Source organism: Trichechus manatus, unplaced genomic scaffold, assembly GCF_000243295.1.
Source record: "Trichechus manatus latirostris isolate Lorelei unplaced genomic scaffold, TriManLat1.0 scaffold00050, whole genome shotgun sequence".
NCBI classification, from domain to species: domain Eukaryota; kingdom Metazoa; phylum Chordata; class Mammalia; order Sirenia; family Trichechidae; genus Trichechus; species Trichechus manatus.
The window spans coordinates 2889279-2906194 of record NW_004443986.1 but is presented as its reverse complement, the minus strand read 5'-3'; the positions used below and the strand labels follow the sequence as shown (position 1 = coordinate 2906194).

Sequence of the window (16916 nt, the reverse complement as noted above, 5' to 3'; positions counted from 1 at the left end):
CACTGTGTCTGGCGCCCAGTAAGTTCTCAACAAATATCGGAAAAATGAACGAATGAGTGAATAAATGTCAGTTCTCTCTGAATAAGTGAATATACTATTTCCCCCTTGCTTTACAAGGAACAGCATCTTCATTTTTCCTGGGTTACTAGCATACTTGTACCATGGGAATTCTTGGTGGAGAAGAAGCAACATTTATTCCCATAGGTTCTATTTTCAAAATAAAGATTCAGTAATAGCTTTTTAAGTGCTTTGCTTTTTCTTCAGGTCCTTTGCTAAATTACAAAATAACATTTATAGGCCACATAGCCTAAAATGATATGGAAAAATTAAAGCCCATCTGTAATTTGCTATGAAGAGAGAAGAGCTAACAAGACACAACAAAAGCAAAAAGAGTAACTATTGCACTTCTGAAATTTGAGAAACATTATAATTATTAGAGTCAAAACAATCACCAAATTTCAGCCGGGATGTTGTGGGTGGTGAGGTTGTAATGTCGGTAAGTAATTTGTGAAATTTTGATCATGGTTTTGTTATTTAGAAGAGGGCTTGGTTGTTGTTAGCTGCCAATGAGTCGATTCCGACTCATGGTGACCTTATGTACAACAGAACAAAATGTCGCTTGGTCCTGCATCATCATCACAACTGCTAGCACGTTCAAGTTCATCCAAGAGGACTTTAAGAGGAGATAAAGTTTAGAGAGATGAACAAATGTCTAAAGAAGTAAGGATGATAAATATCCTAGGGATGGAGAGCAGCTGCTAACTTAAGAGTCCCAGACTTCCTCTGTTACCCTGTTAAGCAAGTAGAATCTGGGGACTTGGGGATCTCACAGGACCAGGCTTAGGCATTCCCATTAGGGTATTTTGTTATCCTGATAAGCACACTAAATCTGGGGCTTGGCAAACCTATTGCATCAAGTTTAGGCATTTGCATCTGAGTGTTTTAACTTAAACATCTAAGTGACAAAGAAAAATCAAGTCTTGATATATGCTACAATATAGACGGAGCTTAAAGACATACCAAGTGAAATAAGTCAACCACAAAAAGACAAATACTGCATGACGTCAGTTATATAAAAAGACAAGAAGAGGCAAATGTATAGAGACCAAAGTTTACTAGTGGTTACCAGGGGCAGGAGGGAAGGAGGAAGGGGGGATTATTGCTTATGGTGTACTGACTTTTGATTTACAGTGACGGAAAAATCACAGTCAGTGTAGCGTTGCACAGCCAATTAATATATTTGCTGTCAATAAGTTGTACATCTGTAAAAAGTTGAACTGGTAAAAGTTCTGTGATAGATATCTTAGTGATCTAGTGCTGCTGTAACAGAAATACCACAAATGGGTGGCTTTAACAGACAAAAGTTTATTTTCTCACAGTTCAGGAGGCTAGAAGTCTGAATTCAGGGTGTTGGCTCTAGGGGAAGGCTTTCTGTCTCTGTCAGCTCTGGAGGAAAGTCCTTGAATCTTTGAGCTTCTGCTCCTGGATAATCTTCCTGTGGTTTAGCATCTCTCTTCCCCATCCCTGCTGCTTTTGCTTGTTTAATCTCTTTTATATCTCAAAAGAGATTGATTTAAGACACACCTTACACTTATCCTCTCTTATTAACATAAAAAAGACAACCCATTTCAGAATGGGATTATAACCACAGGCACACAGGTGAAAATTTACAACACATATTTTTTGGGGACACAGTTCAATCCATAACAGACATATTTACAACAGTAACAAAAAAAAAAAAAAAGGGCAGTTGCTGAGGCTGCACGTGTACAACCAAACACCTCATGGGATTTGGTTCTTGGTTTGGGGGTTTAGGGCCACGGCTTCATGGACTATCCCAGTTAATTTGCCTAATATCGTGTTTCTGTTCTACCTCCTAGTTTGTTGTGTAGCTCCTGGGGTCTTAAAAGCTGATAAGCAGCCATCCAAGGCACATTTGGTCTCTATTCGTCTGGAGCAACAGAGGAAAAAGGAGAATCAGGAATAGGAAGAGGAAATGGAATGTGTGGCTAATTGTCTCCATGAACAACTGCCTCCTTTGTCATGACACCAGAAGAACTGGATGGTACCAGGCTATAATTACTGGACATTTTGATCAAAGATTCTACAGAAGAATGCTGATCAAAAGAGGGAAATACAGAACAGAATTTCAAATTCTCATAGAATCCAGATTTTTTGGAGCTATGGAAGCTGGATGAACCTCTGAAACTACTACCCTGAGATAATCTTTAAACCTTAAACCAAAGATATCCCCCGAGATCTCTTAAAACCAAACTAGTAAAGAACGTGTGCCTTGAGAATTGTGCTCTTCTAAGGTCTATCTGTATGGAATCAAACTGACAATAGCAACTCGAAAGATTAGATAGGAACCTTAGGAGACAATGAATTTTTTGTTAATGAAGAGGAACAATTCAGAAAAAGAGTATGAGAATGGTTGCACAACTTGAAGAATATAATCAATGTCACTGAATCATACAAGTAGAAATTGTTGAACTGGTGTATGTTCTGCTGTGTATATTCTCAACAACACCACAAATACAATAAAATAATAAAGGTTTGCTAAGAATAAAAAAAAAATCTGAATGACAGCACCTACTAGCCACAGCAAATCAAAACTTTGCAAAGTGTTTGAGATACTAAGGTCAACCAAAATAGAATTAAACTTTTGCAGCCGTCTATTAAAATTTCAAATATACTTTTAACTTGCCCTAGCCACTCCACTTCTAGGACTTGGAAGTACACAGCTTATGAATTGAATTATGTCCCCCCAAAAGATATGTTGAAGTCCTAATCCTTGTACCTGTGAACGTGACTTCGTTTGGGGAAATAGGGCTTTTCTTTTGTTGTCATTTGGGTCAGTTGAGGTCATACTGGAGTAGGGTGAGTACTAGTCCTAATTTCTTCTGAGTTGTGTCTTATAGAAAGGGAGAAACGCCATGTGATGACAGAGGCAGATGCATCTATAAGCAGCAAACGAACACCAAGAATTGCCAGCAGCCACTATAAGCTAGGAGAGAGAGAGAGCATAGCCCTGCCAATGCTCTGAATTGTAAATTTTAGCCTCCAGAACTGTGAGAAAATAAATTTGTTCTTTAAAGCCACCCATTTTGTGGTATTTTTGTTATGGCAGCATTAGGGAACTAAAACCACACACAAAAAGTAAATATCATTGCTAATCTTATTATATATTGTCTATAGTTGTGAAATATCCCCCATTAACTGCAGTTAAATTAAGGTGTAAGCTCACAATGGAGTACTTCCTGGTCCTTAAAAATATAGAGAGAGATGGATATCTAGACATATAAAGATATGTAAAACATATTTTTAAATAAAACACCAAGTGGCAGTATACTATGTGGAAAAGAAACAATATTTTTGCTAAAATATTTATAAATATTTTCTTTATCTTGCTAATTTTTTGGCTAAAATAACATTCATATGTTGATACATGCATACAAAATGCACACTCTCCTAATTGTTAACAAAATTCATCACTTGCGATCACAGGAGATGTTCACTTCTAAACAATATATAGTTCTTATGTTTGAATATTTCGTAAGTATATATTAATTTGGTAATCAGAAAGTAATACATGTCTTGAAAATTGTAGCCATGGAATAAATATTGAAGGATTTAAATCATATTTTGAAAAATAAGAGATGAAGGGGGAAATGGAAAGTATCAGCATAATATGTAAACTTCTAGTATCATTAATTATTTATTTGCACAGCTTTTTATCATGGTATGTTTCTTTCCAACCCAAAACTTCTATGAATCTGGTAACAAGCATTGATGTCAAAGTGCCAAGACAGATGAAAATGTGCCAAGAAGTTTCAAGTTTCAGTGGATCCCTGGGGGAGCCGTTCCAGTTCCCAGTAAACACACAGCTTCACCAACAGCATATCCCTTTCATCTAAAGAAGCACAACAAGCATTCTTTAAGACGAACATTTTTAAAATAGTAGAGTCAAGCAGATGTATTCAGCCATTTATTGAATTACAAACTACTTTGTACCTGGTACAGGCAACAGTCTCTGACTATCTGTTTCGGTCAATGTAGCCATGAATTAGGTAAGGGCTGTCCTCTATGAGCAAAACTTTTAGTAGAGGAAGGTGGGGGCAAAGGTTGCAAGTGTTAAAGGCCACCAGCAAAGAAAAACCTGCTCTGGTGAATTCAGAGGAAGAAGTTCCGTCAGTCTGGGCAATCTGAGAAGATTTCAGGGCAGGACTGACAGTTGGGCTGGGCCTTGAATGGTGAGGAGAAGTAGAAACAGGATGTCTGTTGGGGGAAGGACTTTAGAGGCAGACAGAAGTAAGTACCCAAAAGAGAAGCGGCGGAAGAAAGCGTGAGGTTTGTATGGCTGCATAGCCTTTGGCTGCAGTGAAAAGCATAGTGAGAAATAAACTAAGGAAGGTGGATTATGGTGATATTATTTATGTTAACTGTGAAATTTAGGATCAAAGGTGTACATTTAATTAGTGCCCAGAGAAAACTTTTAGAGGCCCTGAGAACTCTAATTTAAAATTACATATTTTATATATTCGGTTTTTTAAAATTAATTTAATCTTATATGTAATACATTAAAAAGACTTGTAGGATAAATAAACCCTTTGCCGTCGAGTCAATTCCAACTCATAGCAACCCCATAAACCCTGGTGGTGTAGTGGTTAAGTGCGACGGCTGCTAAACAAAATGCTGGCAGTTTGAATCTACCAGGCACTCCTTTGGAAACCCTATGGGGCAGTTCTACCCTGTCCTATTATAGGGTCGTTATGAGTCAGAATCGACTCAACGGCAACGGCTTTATGTAATACATAGAAACACATATATGAAATACATATACTAACTACATGATAAAACCAGTGTAAGAAAGTTCTGATTTTTCCCAGGATAACCACATCAATGCTTTTAAAGTATATCCAATATCAAGTTATTTGGAAAGCATTTTTTCTCCTTTTTTTTTTTTTTTTTGGTGTCTCTGCTTTGTTGGTATTCTAAAAGCATGGGCTTAATTAGCTATTAGGTAATTCAGCATTGGACTCAATCCTGGAGCAATAAGGAGCTCTGGTGGCACAATAGTTAAGCACTCAGCTGTTAATCGAAAGGTTTATGGTTCGAATCCACCTAGCAGCTCCACCACATAAAGACCTGGCAATTTGTTCCCATAAAGATTACAGCCTAGAAAATCCTGTGGGACAGTTCTACTCTGTCACATGGGGTCGCTATGAGTTAGAATCGACTCAACGGCACCTAGCAACAACAACAGGGAGATACTGCAGGATTTTGAACTGGAAATAGTAAGTTACAAAGCTAGGGCTCAGGAAGATAATTTTAGATGGCCTGGGGCGCAGAGAGTGGGAGAAAGACGTGGCAATCTGCTTCCTAAAAGATTTGCAGCCTTGGAAACCCCATGGGGCTGTTCTATTGTCCTATAGGGTCGCTACTTGATGCAACTCGATGACAGTGGGTTTTGGTGCAGAGAGAAACTGCATAGTTAAGACCACCTCTGGAAAATCAAGGTGAGAGCTAACGAGCCTGACCCAGGATAGTGGCAAGTGGGAACGTGCAATGAACAGATACGACACGATGTGTAGAGAGAATCGACAGGAACTGGCAAGTAGCTGGAGGCAGAGAATAAAGGCAAGGGAAGTCAGAGGCGATGATGATGATGTGACGATGTGATAACGAGAAGGGTGACTGGAGGGAAGAAGAATTTAGGTGAGAAACGCTGAATTTAAGGTTCTGATGGAATTTACAGGTCAAAGGGTCCACCACAAAGCTGTAAGTGTGAAAGCAGAGTTCACCAGAGATGTCAGAGTGTCTATGGAGATCTGGTGAGTCACGTCAATACAGAGGAGAAAGTGGGAGCAAGGGAGGATCATTATGAAGTGTCTACATTTACAGAGAGGAAAAGGGATACAAGTTGGATAAGAAGACAGAGGAGTGATGGTTATAAAGTTAGGTGAGAAACAACAGGACTGTGGAGCCAAGAGCAGCAATCTCAAGAAGGCAGAATTTGAATCACAGTGTAAAGTGTTGCAAAGGGTAGTAGAGGGTGTTACTCAGAAAAGGTATTTAGAGTGTAATCTCAGTAGCCTGATGAGGAAGAAAAGTCAGCTTTCAAATCATTACACCATGATGCAAGTTAATTGGTTAATATAACAGAGAAATAAAAAACAATACAACACAGAATTGGAATGTGGACAGTTCTAGTACAGAGAAGGGTAGTAGTAGCCCCCCTCCCCCCCACTCCCAAAGCCTTAGGCTCTGCATAAAATAGATGTCAGAAAATTGTGGGATTACTGAATTCTAGAAAAAATTAAAGCTGTATAAAAAATCTGTAGAAGAAAGAAAATATCTTTTCCAATGATTTACATACTGTAATGAGAGAGAAATTCCTGTACTTCATGTCACACATGTTAGAACATAGTGTGTGTAGCTTTAATGCCACAGAACTCTCTGCCTTGTTAATCATAATAATCCAAGCCTTTCCAGACAAGTTCTGAGAACTCTAGAACACTTCGCTATTTCCTATGTCCCACAATTTTGAGATTTTTTTCCCCCATCCAAACGTTCCTCAGCCATTGTCTTAACTGCTCTTAACTCTTTGTTGGTATTGCTCATCAAAGAACATTTCCTTTTCAATGTGTCGATTTGCACTTCAGGGGAACGACTTTCAGGGTTATATATATCTGCTGGAGATGCTGTTAAACGCTTTGGAAATTCATAATTCAGGACTCCAGATTTATGGACTATTACCTAATCTCTAAACCACCACAATTATATATGCAGCAGATGTTAGGTGGGAAAAAGCCAATAAAAGTCTATTGGTGTGGAGGAGACCAAAAAAACCCATTGCCACTGAGTGATTCTGACTCCCAGCAACCCTACAGGACAGAGTAGAATTGTCCCATAGGGTTTCCAAGGAGAGGCTGGTGGATTCAAACTGCCAACATTTTGGTTAGCAGCTGAATACTTAACCAGTCCACCACCAGGGCTGCATGTGGAACTGAGGCAGCCCCAAATAGTACCCAGGCAATAACCGACCTTGACCTCCTGTCTGGCTCAGGTGGAGTGTCTGGTTGGAGTCTGCCATTGCCCCTTCACTTCACCTGGGACCCCTGAGGCAGCCGCTGGCCTGGCGTTAGGGCAGGGGGGAGGAAGGGCTAGTAGTCTGGAGAAGGGGGCCCTGCTTACCCGACGACTGCTCTCCACGGCGGACAAGGGCGCCTTCGCCAGGTTAGCGTCTCGAAGGGCACAAGTCTGTGCGTTGGAGTCACAGGTCTTCGGGACTCCTGGGCCGCCAGAGGTACCGACGACCGCCAGGCCTGGCCCAGGGCTCATTGTTCTCGCTGTTACTAACAGTTACCGCTTCCCTATCGACTAAAAGCCAATCCAAATTAGGGAGGACATGAAACCAAACTCTGACTTCTGTGACGTTTGCGCGTGTGGTCCGGCAGCACCCATCGCGCTGTACCGATGACGCACTCGTGTTTCCCCTGAGCGGTTTGATGCGCGCCGGCGATACCCGAGAGAGAGTGGTCAGCTATGCCAGCGACCCAGAGTGGGTCAGAGGGCCTAAACTGCAGTCATCTAATAAGAATTATTTTATTGATTTGAGCTCCGAGGGTAAGTTTTTTCTGATATTCAGAATTTCAGATATTCTGAAAATTAGATGTGTCTTTGGTAACCACGAGCCACATGTAGAGTATGGGGGCAGAGCAGCGCCATGCAGAGCTATGTTGGAGTCTGGGACAAAAGGAAAAAAAGTGAGTACTATTGATCCTGTCTTAATTTAGATTTTGACATTTCGTTTGTCATGGATGTTTGTGTGTGTGTGTGTGTTTTTAAATTGCATTAGGATATTTATCTTGATTGCTGAGATTTTTGGCGCCCCCTTTACGTTTTTCATGGAGCAAGTGCCTCACTTGCCTCATCCTATACCCAGCTTGTGGTGGAGATGGGGGTGCTGGTACTAACCCCAAGACTCCAGGTGTACGGACTGACTTCATTGGCCAAGAGCAAGTGCAATATTGGCTCACCTGCTGAGTCTTCTATCTAGAAATCATTCCCCAGGTATATGATGGCTAAACTGAACCACTATTTGGCCAGTCTCTTCCAGCATTGAAGATTGTCAATTTTTTTAATTGATATCTCCCCAGCTCTGTTTGAACCTCTGGCATAGACTATCTCGTGTCTTTAATTATATGAATTGGCTCTCCTCTAGCTTGGGAAACTTCAGAGGCAGGATTCTGTCTGGGTCATCTTGATCTTCTGCCAGGACCTAACACTCTGCACTCAGTAAATGTTGATTGAATGAGTTGGTTTCTTGGCTCCAAACTTCATCTTGAAGTCTAGGAATTAAACGTAGCCTTTTGAAATCAGTTTGACTACTTGCATTAAAAAAGACTGGTGTAGGAATAGAGTATTAAGGAATGTCTTAGTGGAGAAATCAAGCACATGCTATTTTTGCACTTTCAAAAAATATTGGGGGGGGGGAGGTTAAAGTTCTCCAAGTTATCACAGAGAGAGTAATCATCCGAGAACTATTGTTTAATGGTTTTTGTCTCAGAAATAAAAATCAGATGAGAGGAATGGTCCACTGAGAAACAGTATAAAATAATTTACTGGTCTCTTGTCTCTCATATTTGCTGTAAAGATGTGTCATAGCATTTCAGAAATTATTCACAACTATGTTACATAGAAAAATGGAAATACAAACTAGTTCAATTTTGTACATTACACAAATATATTTAGAAACATGCAAACTATCTTTAGAGAACATCTTACAGAAGTAAACTACTCACCAGTTAATGTCTACTAAAATCACATTTTATCCTTTATATTTTTATAATTTTATTTATAACCTTTTTACCTTGCACTAATTAAGGAGAAAAAACAACAACAACAACTCCTTCTTAGGAATGGAACCGGGAAACTCATGCATTGTAAAATCTCAGTGTGTTTCTTCTTCAAGAAAAATTTACAATATAACTGATCACTAAGACTAAAATTCACCACCCATTTGTCAGTCTGTAGTACGGTTTGTTGGGACTTGCGTGTTGCTGTGATGCTGGAAGCGATGCCACTGTTATTTCAAATACCAGCAGGATCATCCATGGTGGACAGGTTTCAGTGGAGTTTCCAGACTAAGACAGACTAGGAAGAAAAGCCTGGAAGTTATACTTCCAAAAATTAGCCAGCGAAAACCTTATGGATCACAACAGAACATTGTCTGACATGCTTGCTTTGGGCACCTCATCAGGCAAGATCAATCTCTAGAGGAGGACAGTCATGTTTGGTGAAATGTAAAGGGCCAACGAGGGCATGGGAGACCCTTGATCAGATGGATTGGTACAATAGTTGCAACAATAGACTCAAACATGTTGTCAGTTGTGAACCAGGCAATGTTTTGTTCTGTTGTGCATAAACTCATCATGTGTTGGAGTTGACTAGACAGCAGGTAACAACAACAACAAAAGCTAAAATAATGCAATTCTCATTATAACATATCAAGCTAGTGAAAGTACGTTTTGGATCCTTCCCAGGCATCCTCACACTGGTGTTTTAAAATTTTTACAGCAGAAGTACCCCTAGCAGAATGAGTATAGAGAACTTGTACATCTAGAAGGTGGGATCATAGCCTGAGGAATCCAGTTTGAAATTTTAAAAATTCATGTAATATGTGCATTCTCCTTTATAATCAATCTGTAAAAATATAAAAATAAAACGGACCCCTAACTCCCATCAAATCGTTGAGTAATATTTACACTGAAGCAAGACACCCTGTGTTTATCCTGTGGCTTTAGCTTCCTGGCACACTGCCATTGCCTGCAGGGCTATGCATACCCCAATTTGAAAGCTCTATCATATCATGTATGTGGGTTTGGATAAGAAGAAAATGCCTTGTGCTCCAAGTCAGGGCATGTGGAGTTTAGTCCCTGCTCTGACATTAACTAGTTATTAGCCACCTTCAAGTCATTTAATGTCTCTGGGCCTCAGTTTCCTCAAGAATAAAATGAAACTGAAAGTTCAGTTTTAAAAAAATCTACTACTTAGTTATACTCTCCAAGACTGGTGGTATGTGTTGTTCACAGAGCAAAAGATTCTTTTTGAAATGGAAAACTTTTTCCAGTGAAATATATGTGAAAAAAGGTACGCCTACGATGTTGTTGTTTTCAGGTGCCATCCAGTCTGTTCTGACTAATAGTGACACTATGTACAACAGAACGAAACACTGCCTGGTCCTGTGCTGTCCTCACAATCATTGTCGTGCTTGAGCCCATTGTTGCAGCCACTGTGTCAATCCATCTCATCGAGGGTCTTCCTCTTTTTCACTGACCCTCTACTTTACCAAGCATGATGTCCTTCTCCAGGGACTGGTCCCTCCTGTTAACATATCCCAAGTATGTTAGATGAAATCTCGCCATCCTTGCTTCTAAGGAGCATTCTGTCCGTATTTATTCCAAGAAAGATTTGTTTGTTCTTCTGGCAGTCCATGTATATACAATATTCTTAGCCAACACCATAATTCAAATGCGTTAACTTTTCTTCAGTCTTCCTTATTCATTCTCCAGCTTTCGCATGCATATGAGGTGATTGAAAATACTATGGCTTGGGTCAGGCCCACCTCAAAGTGACCTCTTTGCTTTTTAACACTTTTAAGGGGTCTTTTGCAGCAGATTTGCCTAATGCAATGTGTCATTTGATTTCTTTACTGCTGCTTCCATGGGCATTGATTGTGGATCCAAGTAAAATGAAATCCTAAATAACATCAACATTTTCTCCCTTTATCGTAATGTTGCTTATTGGTCCAATTGTGAGGATTTTTGTTTTCTTTATGTTGAGGTGCAATCCATACTGAAAGCTGTAGTCTCTGATCTTAGCAAGCAAGGTTGTGTCATCTGCATACCACAGGTTATTAATGAGTCTTCCTACAATCCTGATTTCATGTTTTCTTCATATAGTCAAACTTCTCAGATTATTTGCTCAGCACAGCATAAAGTTTAAGTATGGTGAACAGATACAACCCTGTCGCACACCTTTCCTGACTTTAAACCACTTAGTGTCCCCTTGTTCTGTTCAAAACAATTGCCTCTTGGTCTATGTACATGAGCACGATTGTCCTCGTGAGCACAATTAAGTGCTCTGGAATTCCCATTCTTCACAATGTTATCCATACTTTGTTATGATCCACACAGTCGGATGCCTTTGCGTAGTCAATAAAACGCAGGTAAACATCTTTCTGGTATATTCTGCTTTCAGCCAAGATCTATCTGGCATCAGCAATGATATCCCTCATTCCAGGTCCTCTTCTGAATCCAGCTTGAATTTCTGGCAGTTCCCTGTCGATGTACTGCAGCATCTGCTTTTGAATGATCTTCAGTAAAGTTTTACTTGTGTGTGATATTAATGATATTGTTCGATAATTTTTGCATTCTATTGGATCACTTTTTTTTGGAATGGCACAAATATGGATCTCTTCCAGTCGGTTGGCCAGGAAGCTGTCTTCCAAATTTCTTGACATAAATGAGTGAGCAACTCCAGTGCTGCATCCATTTGTTGAAACATCTCAACTGGTAATCGCCAATGCCTTCAGTGCAGTTTGGACTTTTCCTTCAGTACCATCAGTTCTTGATCATATACTGCCTCATTAAATGGTTGAACATTGGCCAGTTCTTTTTGGTACAGTGACTCTGTGTATTCCTTCCATCTTCTTTTGATACTTCCTGAGCCGTTCAATATTTTCCCAGTAGAATCTTTCAATATTGCAACTCGAGGCTTGAATTTTTCTGCACTTCTTTCAGCTTGAGAAATGCCAGTGTGTTCTTTACTTTTGGTTTTCTAACTCCAGGTCTTTGCACATTTCATTATAATACTTTACTTTGTCTTCTCGAGCGGCCCTTTGAAATCTTCTGCTCAGCTCTTTTACTTCATCATTTCTTCTCTTTGCTTTAGCTACTCAACATTCAAGAGCAAGTTTCAGTGTCTCTTCTTACATCCATTTTAGTCTTTTCTTTCTTTCCTGTCTTTTTAATGATCTTTTGCTTTCTTCGTATACGATGTCCTTGATGTCATTCCGAAACTTGTCTGGTCTTTGGTTATTAGTGTTCAGTGCTTCAAATCTATTCTTGAGATGGTCTCTAAATTCAGGTGGGGTATACTTAAGGTTGTATTTTGGCTCTTACGGACTTGCTCTAATTTTCTTCAGCTTCAACTTGAACTTGTATATGACAATTGATGGTCTGTTTCACAGTCAGCCCCTGGCCTTGTAGTGACTGATGATATTGAGCTTTTCCATCGTCTCTTTCCACATATGTAGTCGATTTGATTCCTGTGGATTCCATCTGGCGAGGTCCATGTGTATGGTCACCACTTACGTTGTTGAAAATAGGTATTTGCAATGAAGAAGTTGTTGGTCTTTCAAAATTCTATCATGCGACCTCCAGTGTCATTTCTGTCACCAAGGCTGTATTTTCCAACTACCAATCCTTCTTTGTTTCCAACTTTTGCATTCCAGTCACCATCTTGATTGCATGTTTGATCAATTTCAGACTGCAGAAGTTGGTAAAAATCTTCAGTTTCTTCATCTTGGCCTTAGTGGTTGGTGTGTAAATTTGAATAATAGTTGTCTTAACTGGTCTTCCTTGTAGGTGTATGGATATTATCCTATCACTGACAGAGCTGTACTGCAGGATAGATCTTGAAATGTTCTTTTGACGATGAATGCAATGCCATTCCTCTTCAATTTGTCATTTTCAGCATAGTGGACCATATGATTGTCCAATTCAAAATGTCCAATACCAGTCCATTTTAGCTCACTAATGCCTAGTATATTGATTTTTATGCTGTCAGTTTCATTTTTGATGACTTCCAATTTTCCCAGATTCATATTTTGTACATTCTGATTATTAATGGCTGTTTGCAGCTGTTCCTTATTTTGAATCATGCCACATTAGCAAATGAAGATCCTGAAAGCTTGACTCCATCCACATCATAAGGTTGACTCTACTTTGAGGAGGCAGCTCTTCCCCAGTCATATTTTGAATGCCTTCCAACCTGAGGGGTTCATCTTCTGGTACTATGCCAGACAATGTTCTGCTGCTATTCATGAGGTTTTCATTGGCCAATTTTTTCAGAAGTAGACTGCCAGGTCCTTCTTCTTAGTCGGTCTTATTCTGGAAGCTCCCCTGAAACCTGTCAGTTTGTCATTCTGTGGTGGCTAGTGTGTTGCTGTGATGCTGGAAGCTATGCCACTGGTATTTCAAATACCAGCAGCGTCAAGCCTATGATGGCTATCATCGAAGCTACATAATCTTTAAAATTCTTTTCCTAATTTTGTCTTGAACAATTTCGTTGATAAATTTGGATGTTGTTTTTCTGAGTGAAATAAGGAGTACCATTTTGGCATATTTCTTAGGTAAAATGATCATAATCAGCCATTTTCTACTGTGTAGAATGAGCATGTAATAAACATTGTATCAGCCACAATACCTATTCTTCCATCTTAGGTATAAAAAGATGTATCTTTCCTGGTACGAAGATACTAGGCTTGAAGGCTAAGGACCATAGACCCTGGGGACATCTACGTCAACTGGCATAACAGTGCATAAAAACAGTGTTCTACGTCCTACTTTAGTGAGTGGTGTCTGGGGTCTTTTAAAAGCTTGCAAGCGGCCATCTAAGATACAGCTAGTGGTCTCTTCTTGTCTGGAGTAAAGGAAAGTGAGATAAATCAAAGACTCAAGGGAGCAACTAGTTCAAAGGACTAACGAACCACATGCACCACAGCCTATGCAACCCTGAGACCAGAAGAACTAGATGGTGCCTGGCTACCACTACTGACTGCTCTGACTGGGATCTCAGTAGAGGGTCTCGGACAGAGCAGGAGAAAAATATAGAACAAAAAATCAAATTCATAAAAAATGACCAGACTTACTGGCCTGATAGAGACTGGATGAACCACCTAACTTATGGCCCTAAGACACCCTTCTAACTTGGAACTACAACCATTCTCAGAAGCCACCTTCCAGCCAAGCAATAGACAGGCCTATAAAATAAACAATAACACCTGAAAAGAATGTGCTCCATAGAACAAACAATTATACAAAACCAAAAGGGCAACATTTACCCAAAAGTAAAGATGAGAAGGCAGGAAGGGGTAGGAAAACCAGACGAAAGGAAATGGGGAACACGGGCAGAAATGGGGAAAGTGCTGACAGTGTGAGGATTTCAACCAATGTCATGGAACACTTTGTGTATAATTTGTTGAATGAGAAACTAATTTGCTCTGTAAACTTCCACCTAAAACATGATAAAATATTTAAAATATGCATATATATATATATGCCATGCCAGCATGAACAGTACCTCTGGCCCTCTGCTCTGATCCCTAGAAAGAAAGTTCAAGGTTTAAACCAGCATACTGGTTGTGGATATGAGCCTGGTGATAGAGAACAGGGGTGCCCAGGACCAAATAGGACTGGTCACTTGTTTTTGCAAATAAAGTTTTATTGGAACACACACACACACACACACACACACACACACACAAAGCCCAAAGATGCCTTGAAAAGCACAGGAGATTCTGAAATGTGAGCATTGTTTATTTTGCTAGAGTACTGTAGTGAAGCAGGACCACTATTGCCCTTGCAAATCAAGAGCATCAGCAGAGTGGCACAATACAATATGATAAAGCTCCATTTGCACTTGCAAAAGAAAACAAACAAAAAAACAAAAAAATATATATCTTTTTTTTTAATCACATTTGATGATCAGATGTCAGTATTTTCGCTATTTTAAGTCTAGGTAAAAAAAATCCTATTTTAGTTGATAACTGTACTTTTTTTGTTTACACAAAACGCAAATGACAATGGATATGTTGGAAGACAATTCTCCGTGAGTTTCTTGTGTTACTGCATGTCTTGTGAGTAGAGGCACTGACTGCCTTTGTTCTGGACAATCTTTTCAAGAATGTTTGCATAGTGAATAGCACCGGAAGATACAGGAATAACTTGAGAGCAAATGCCATGGCTTTTAATTTTTTTGACTGTGCGGTATAATAAAGATAATAATAAAAAAGACAGATCCCTGGTGGTGCAGTGGTTAAAGCACTTGGCTGCTAACCAAAAGGTTAATGATTTGAACCCACCAGCAGCTCTTTGGGAGAAAGATGTGGCAGTCTGCTTCCCTAAAGATTTACAGTCTTGGAAACGCTATGGGGCAGTTCTACTCTGTCCTTTAGGGTCCCTATGAGTTCGAATCAACTTGATGGCAGTGGAATAAAAATAAGATCAAGGAAGCTTACTTCCCAGTATAAAAAATGTAGGTTCCCTAAGTTCAGGGCTCCTCTTCTGCAACACAACCCAGTGCATGTGCCCATATCACATGGCCTGCTTCACATTGCCCTCTGGGAATTGTGGCTAGGGAAACTTGTGCACATACTGAAACTCTGGCTATGTCTTTACTGTGAGTAATAAACTGTCCTCTGTCTCTAGCTCAGGGTCTCAGGTCTTCTGCCAGCATCCACGAAACTGTTGCAGGCTAGGTTTTGCCTCTGCTTGTGTAGGTTTTTTTGTTTTTTTTTTTAAATGACTCATACCATATAATTTGTTTGGCAGCTTTTGTATTTCTCTTTACCATCTCATGAATCCCCATCCTTTCAAATCAGTATATAGTTACTGAATTTAATTGTTGATTATGTTTCATTGTAATATATCTTATGATTTATTTACCTACTACTCTATAGATTGACATTAATGCTGTCTAATTTTTGCTATGATAAACAGTGTTGTAATGAATGTCTTTGTGTACCTAGGTTAGTATTCCAATAGGTAAAATTCCTTGATGAGGTCATTGGACCATATATGAGACTACCCTTTTCTCTGATGATATCAATCTTGTTGAAATTCGCAGATCTAGTTGGAGAAAAATTTTCTTAGTTTAATTTGTATTTCTTTGTTTAGTGAAATTGAGGATCTTTTCAAATGCTTATTGACCATTTGCGTTTTTCTATGATTTGTCTTTTCTTATGAATTTCTTTACCTTTAACATACAAATTACAAGGACTCAAGCCGTGTGAACTAGATCTGTAAAAGATTTCCCAGTTACATTTTGAAGTCATCGATGAGTTGCCTCCAGTCATCTTGCAGCATCCTGCAAAGCTCTCTTCTCTTGTTCACCTCTTTCTGATTAATGACTGGTGCCCTTAAGATCATTTAAATAAACTTCATGTCTCTACCTTTAAAGGTGCCCCTTTTCTGATCTCCAGGGTTCATGCTCAGGATACTATCTCCTGATCCTCTCAGTGTTGCTATTTTTTGAATTATCAGAGTGGTGGTTGGCGGGTTCTGAGCTGATAGAGGAAGCATTGGTCTCTTGCCAACACCATGCTACACTTTGTCATCAGGGTCCTGAAGCAAGACTGCTCACGTGTGGATTCTTAATTGCTGTCATCTACATACTATGGTGGCAGGAAGATGACTCCAAAGTCATCTCCAGGAAACCTGGGTTGTCATATTTGGCCAGACTTGGACCATCAAGGCATTTAAAGTGCTCTTCTCACTGTGTGAGGGAGCTTTCTTCGATGACCTGGCACCCTTCATTCATTCATTCCATCAGTCAGTCAGTGAAATGGACTGAGTCTCTACCATAAGCCACGTGCTCTGCCAGGCACTGTGGGATATACATAGGACACTCCCCAAGGAATGGGAGTGAGTACTGACAGCTTTAAAACATACTTTTACTTTATTTGGTTCTGTTTGATATTGACTGACAATCAAATGGGTTGTCAAAGATGCTACTGTCATTTGCTTAGAGTCTGAAGTGCTTAAATTACCTTCAAAAGTAATTCCAAACTGTCTTACTGACAGCATTAACTGTGCACTTTTTATGGACTTTATTCAGCTGCTAATATG

General features: G+C 39.6%; 1 protein-coding gene across 1 annotated transcript in view; it reads right to left on the bottom strand.

Moving 5' to 3' along the window:
• LRRC72 (leucine rich repeat containing 72) overlaps positions 1 to 7344 on the bottom strand; it is a 56481-nt gene extending 49137 nt beyond the window's left edge. The window contains exon 1 of the mRNA XM_004377506.2: positions 7198 to 7344. Within this exon, the coding sequence (XP_004377563.1) occupies positions 7198 to 7344 (147 nt within the window). The remainder of the gene's footprint in view (positions 1 to 7197) is intronic.
• Between the last annotated feature and the right edge of the window lie 9572 nt (positions 7345 to 16916).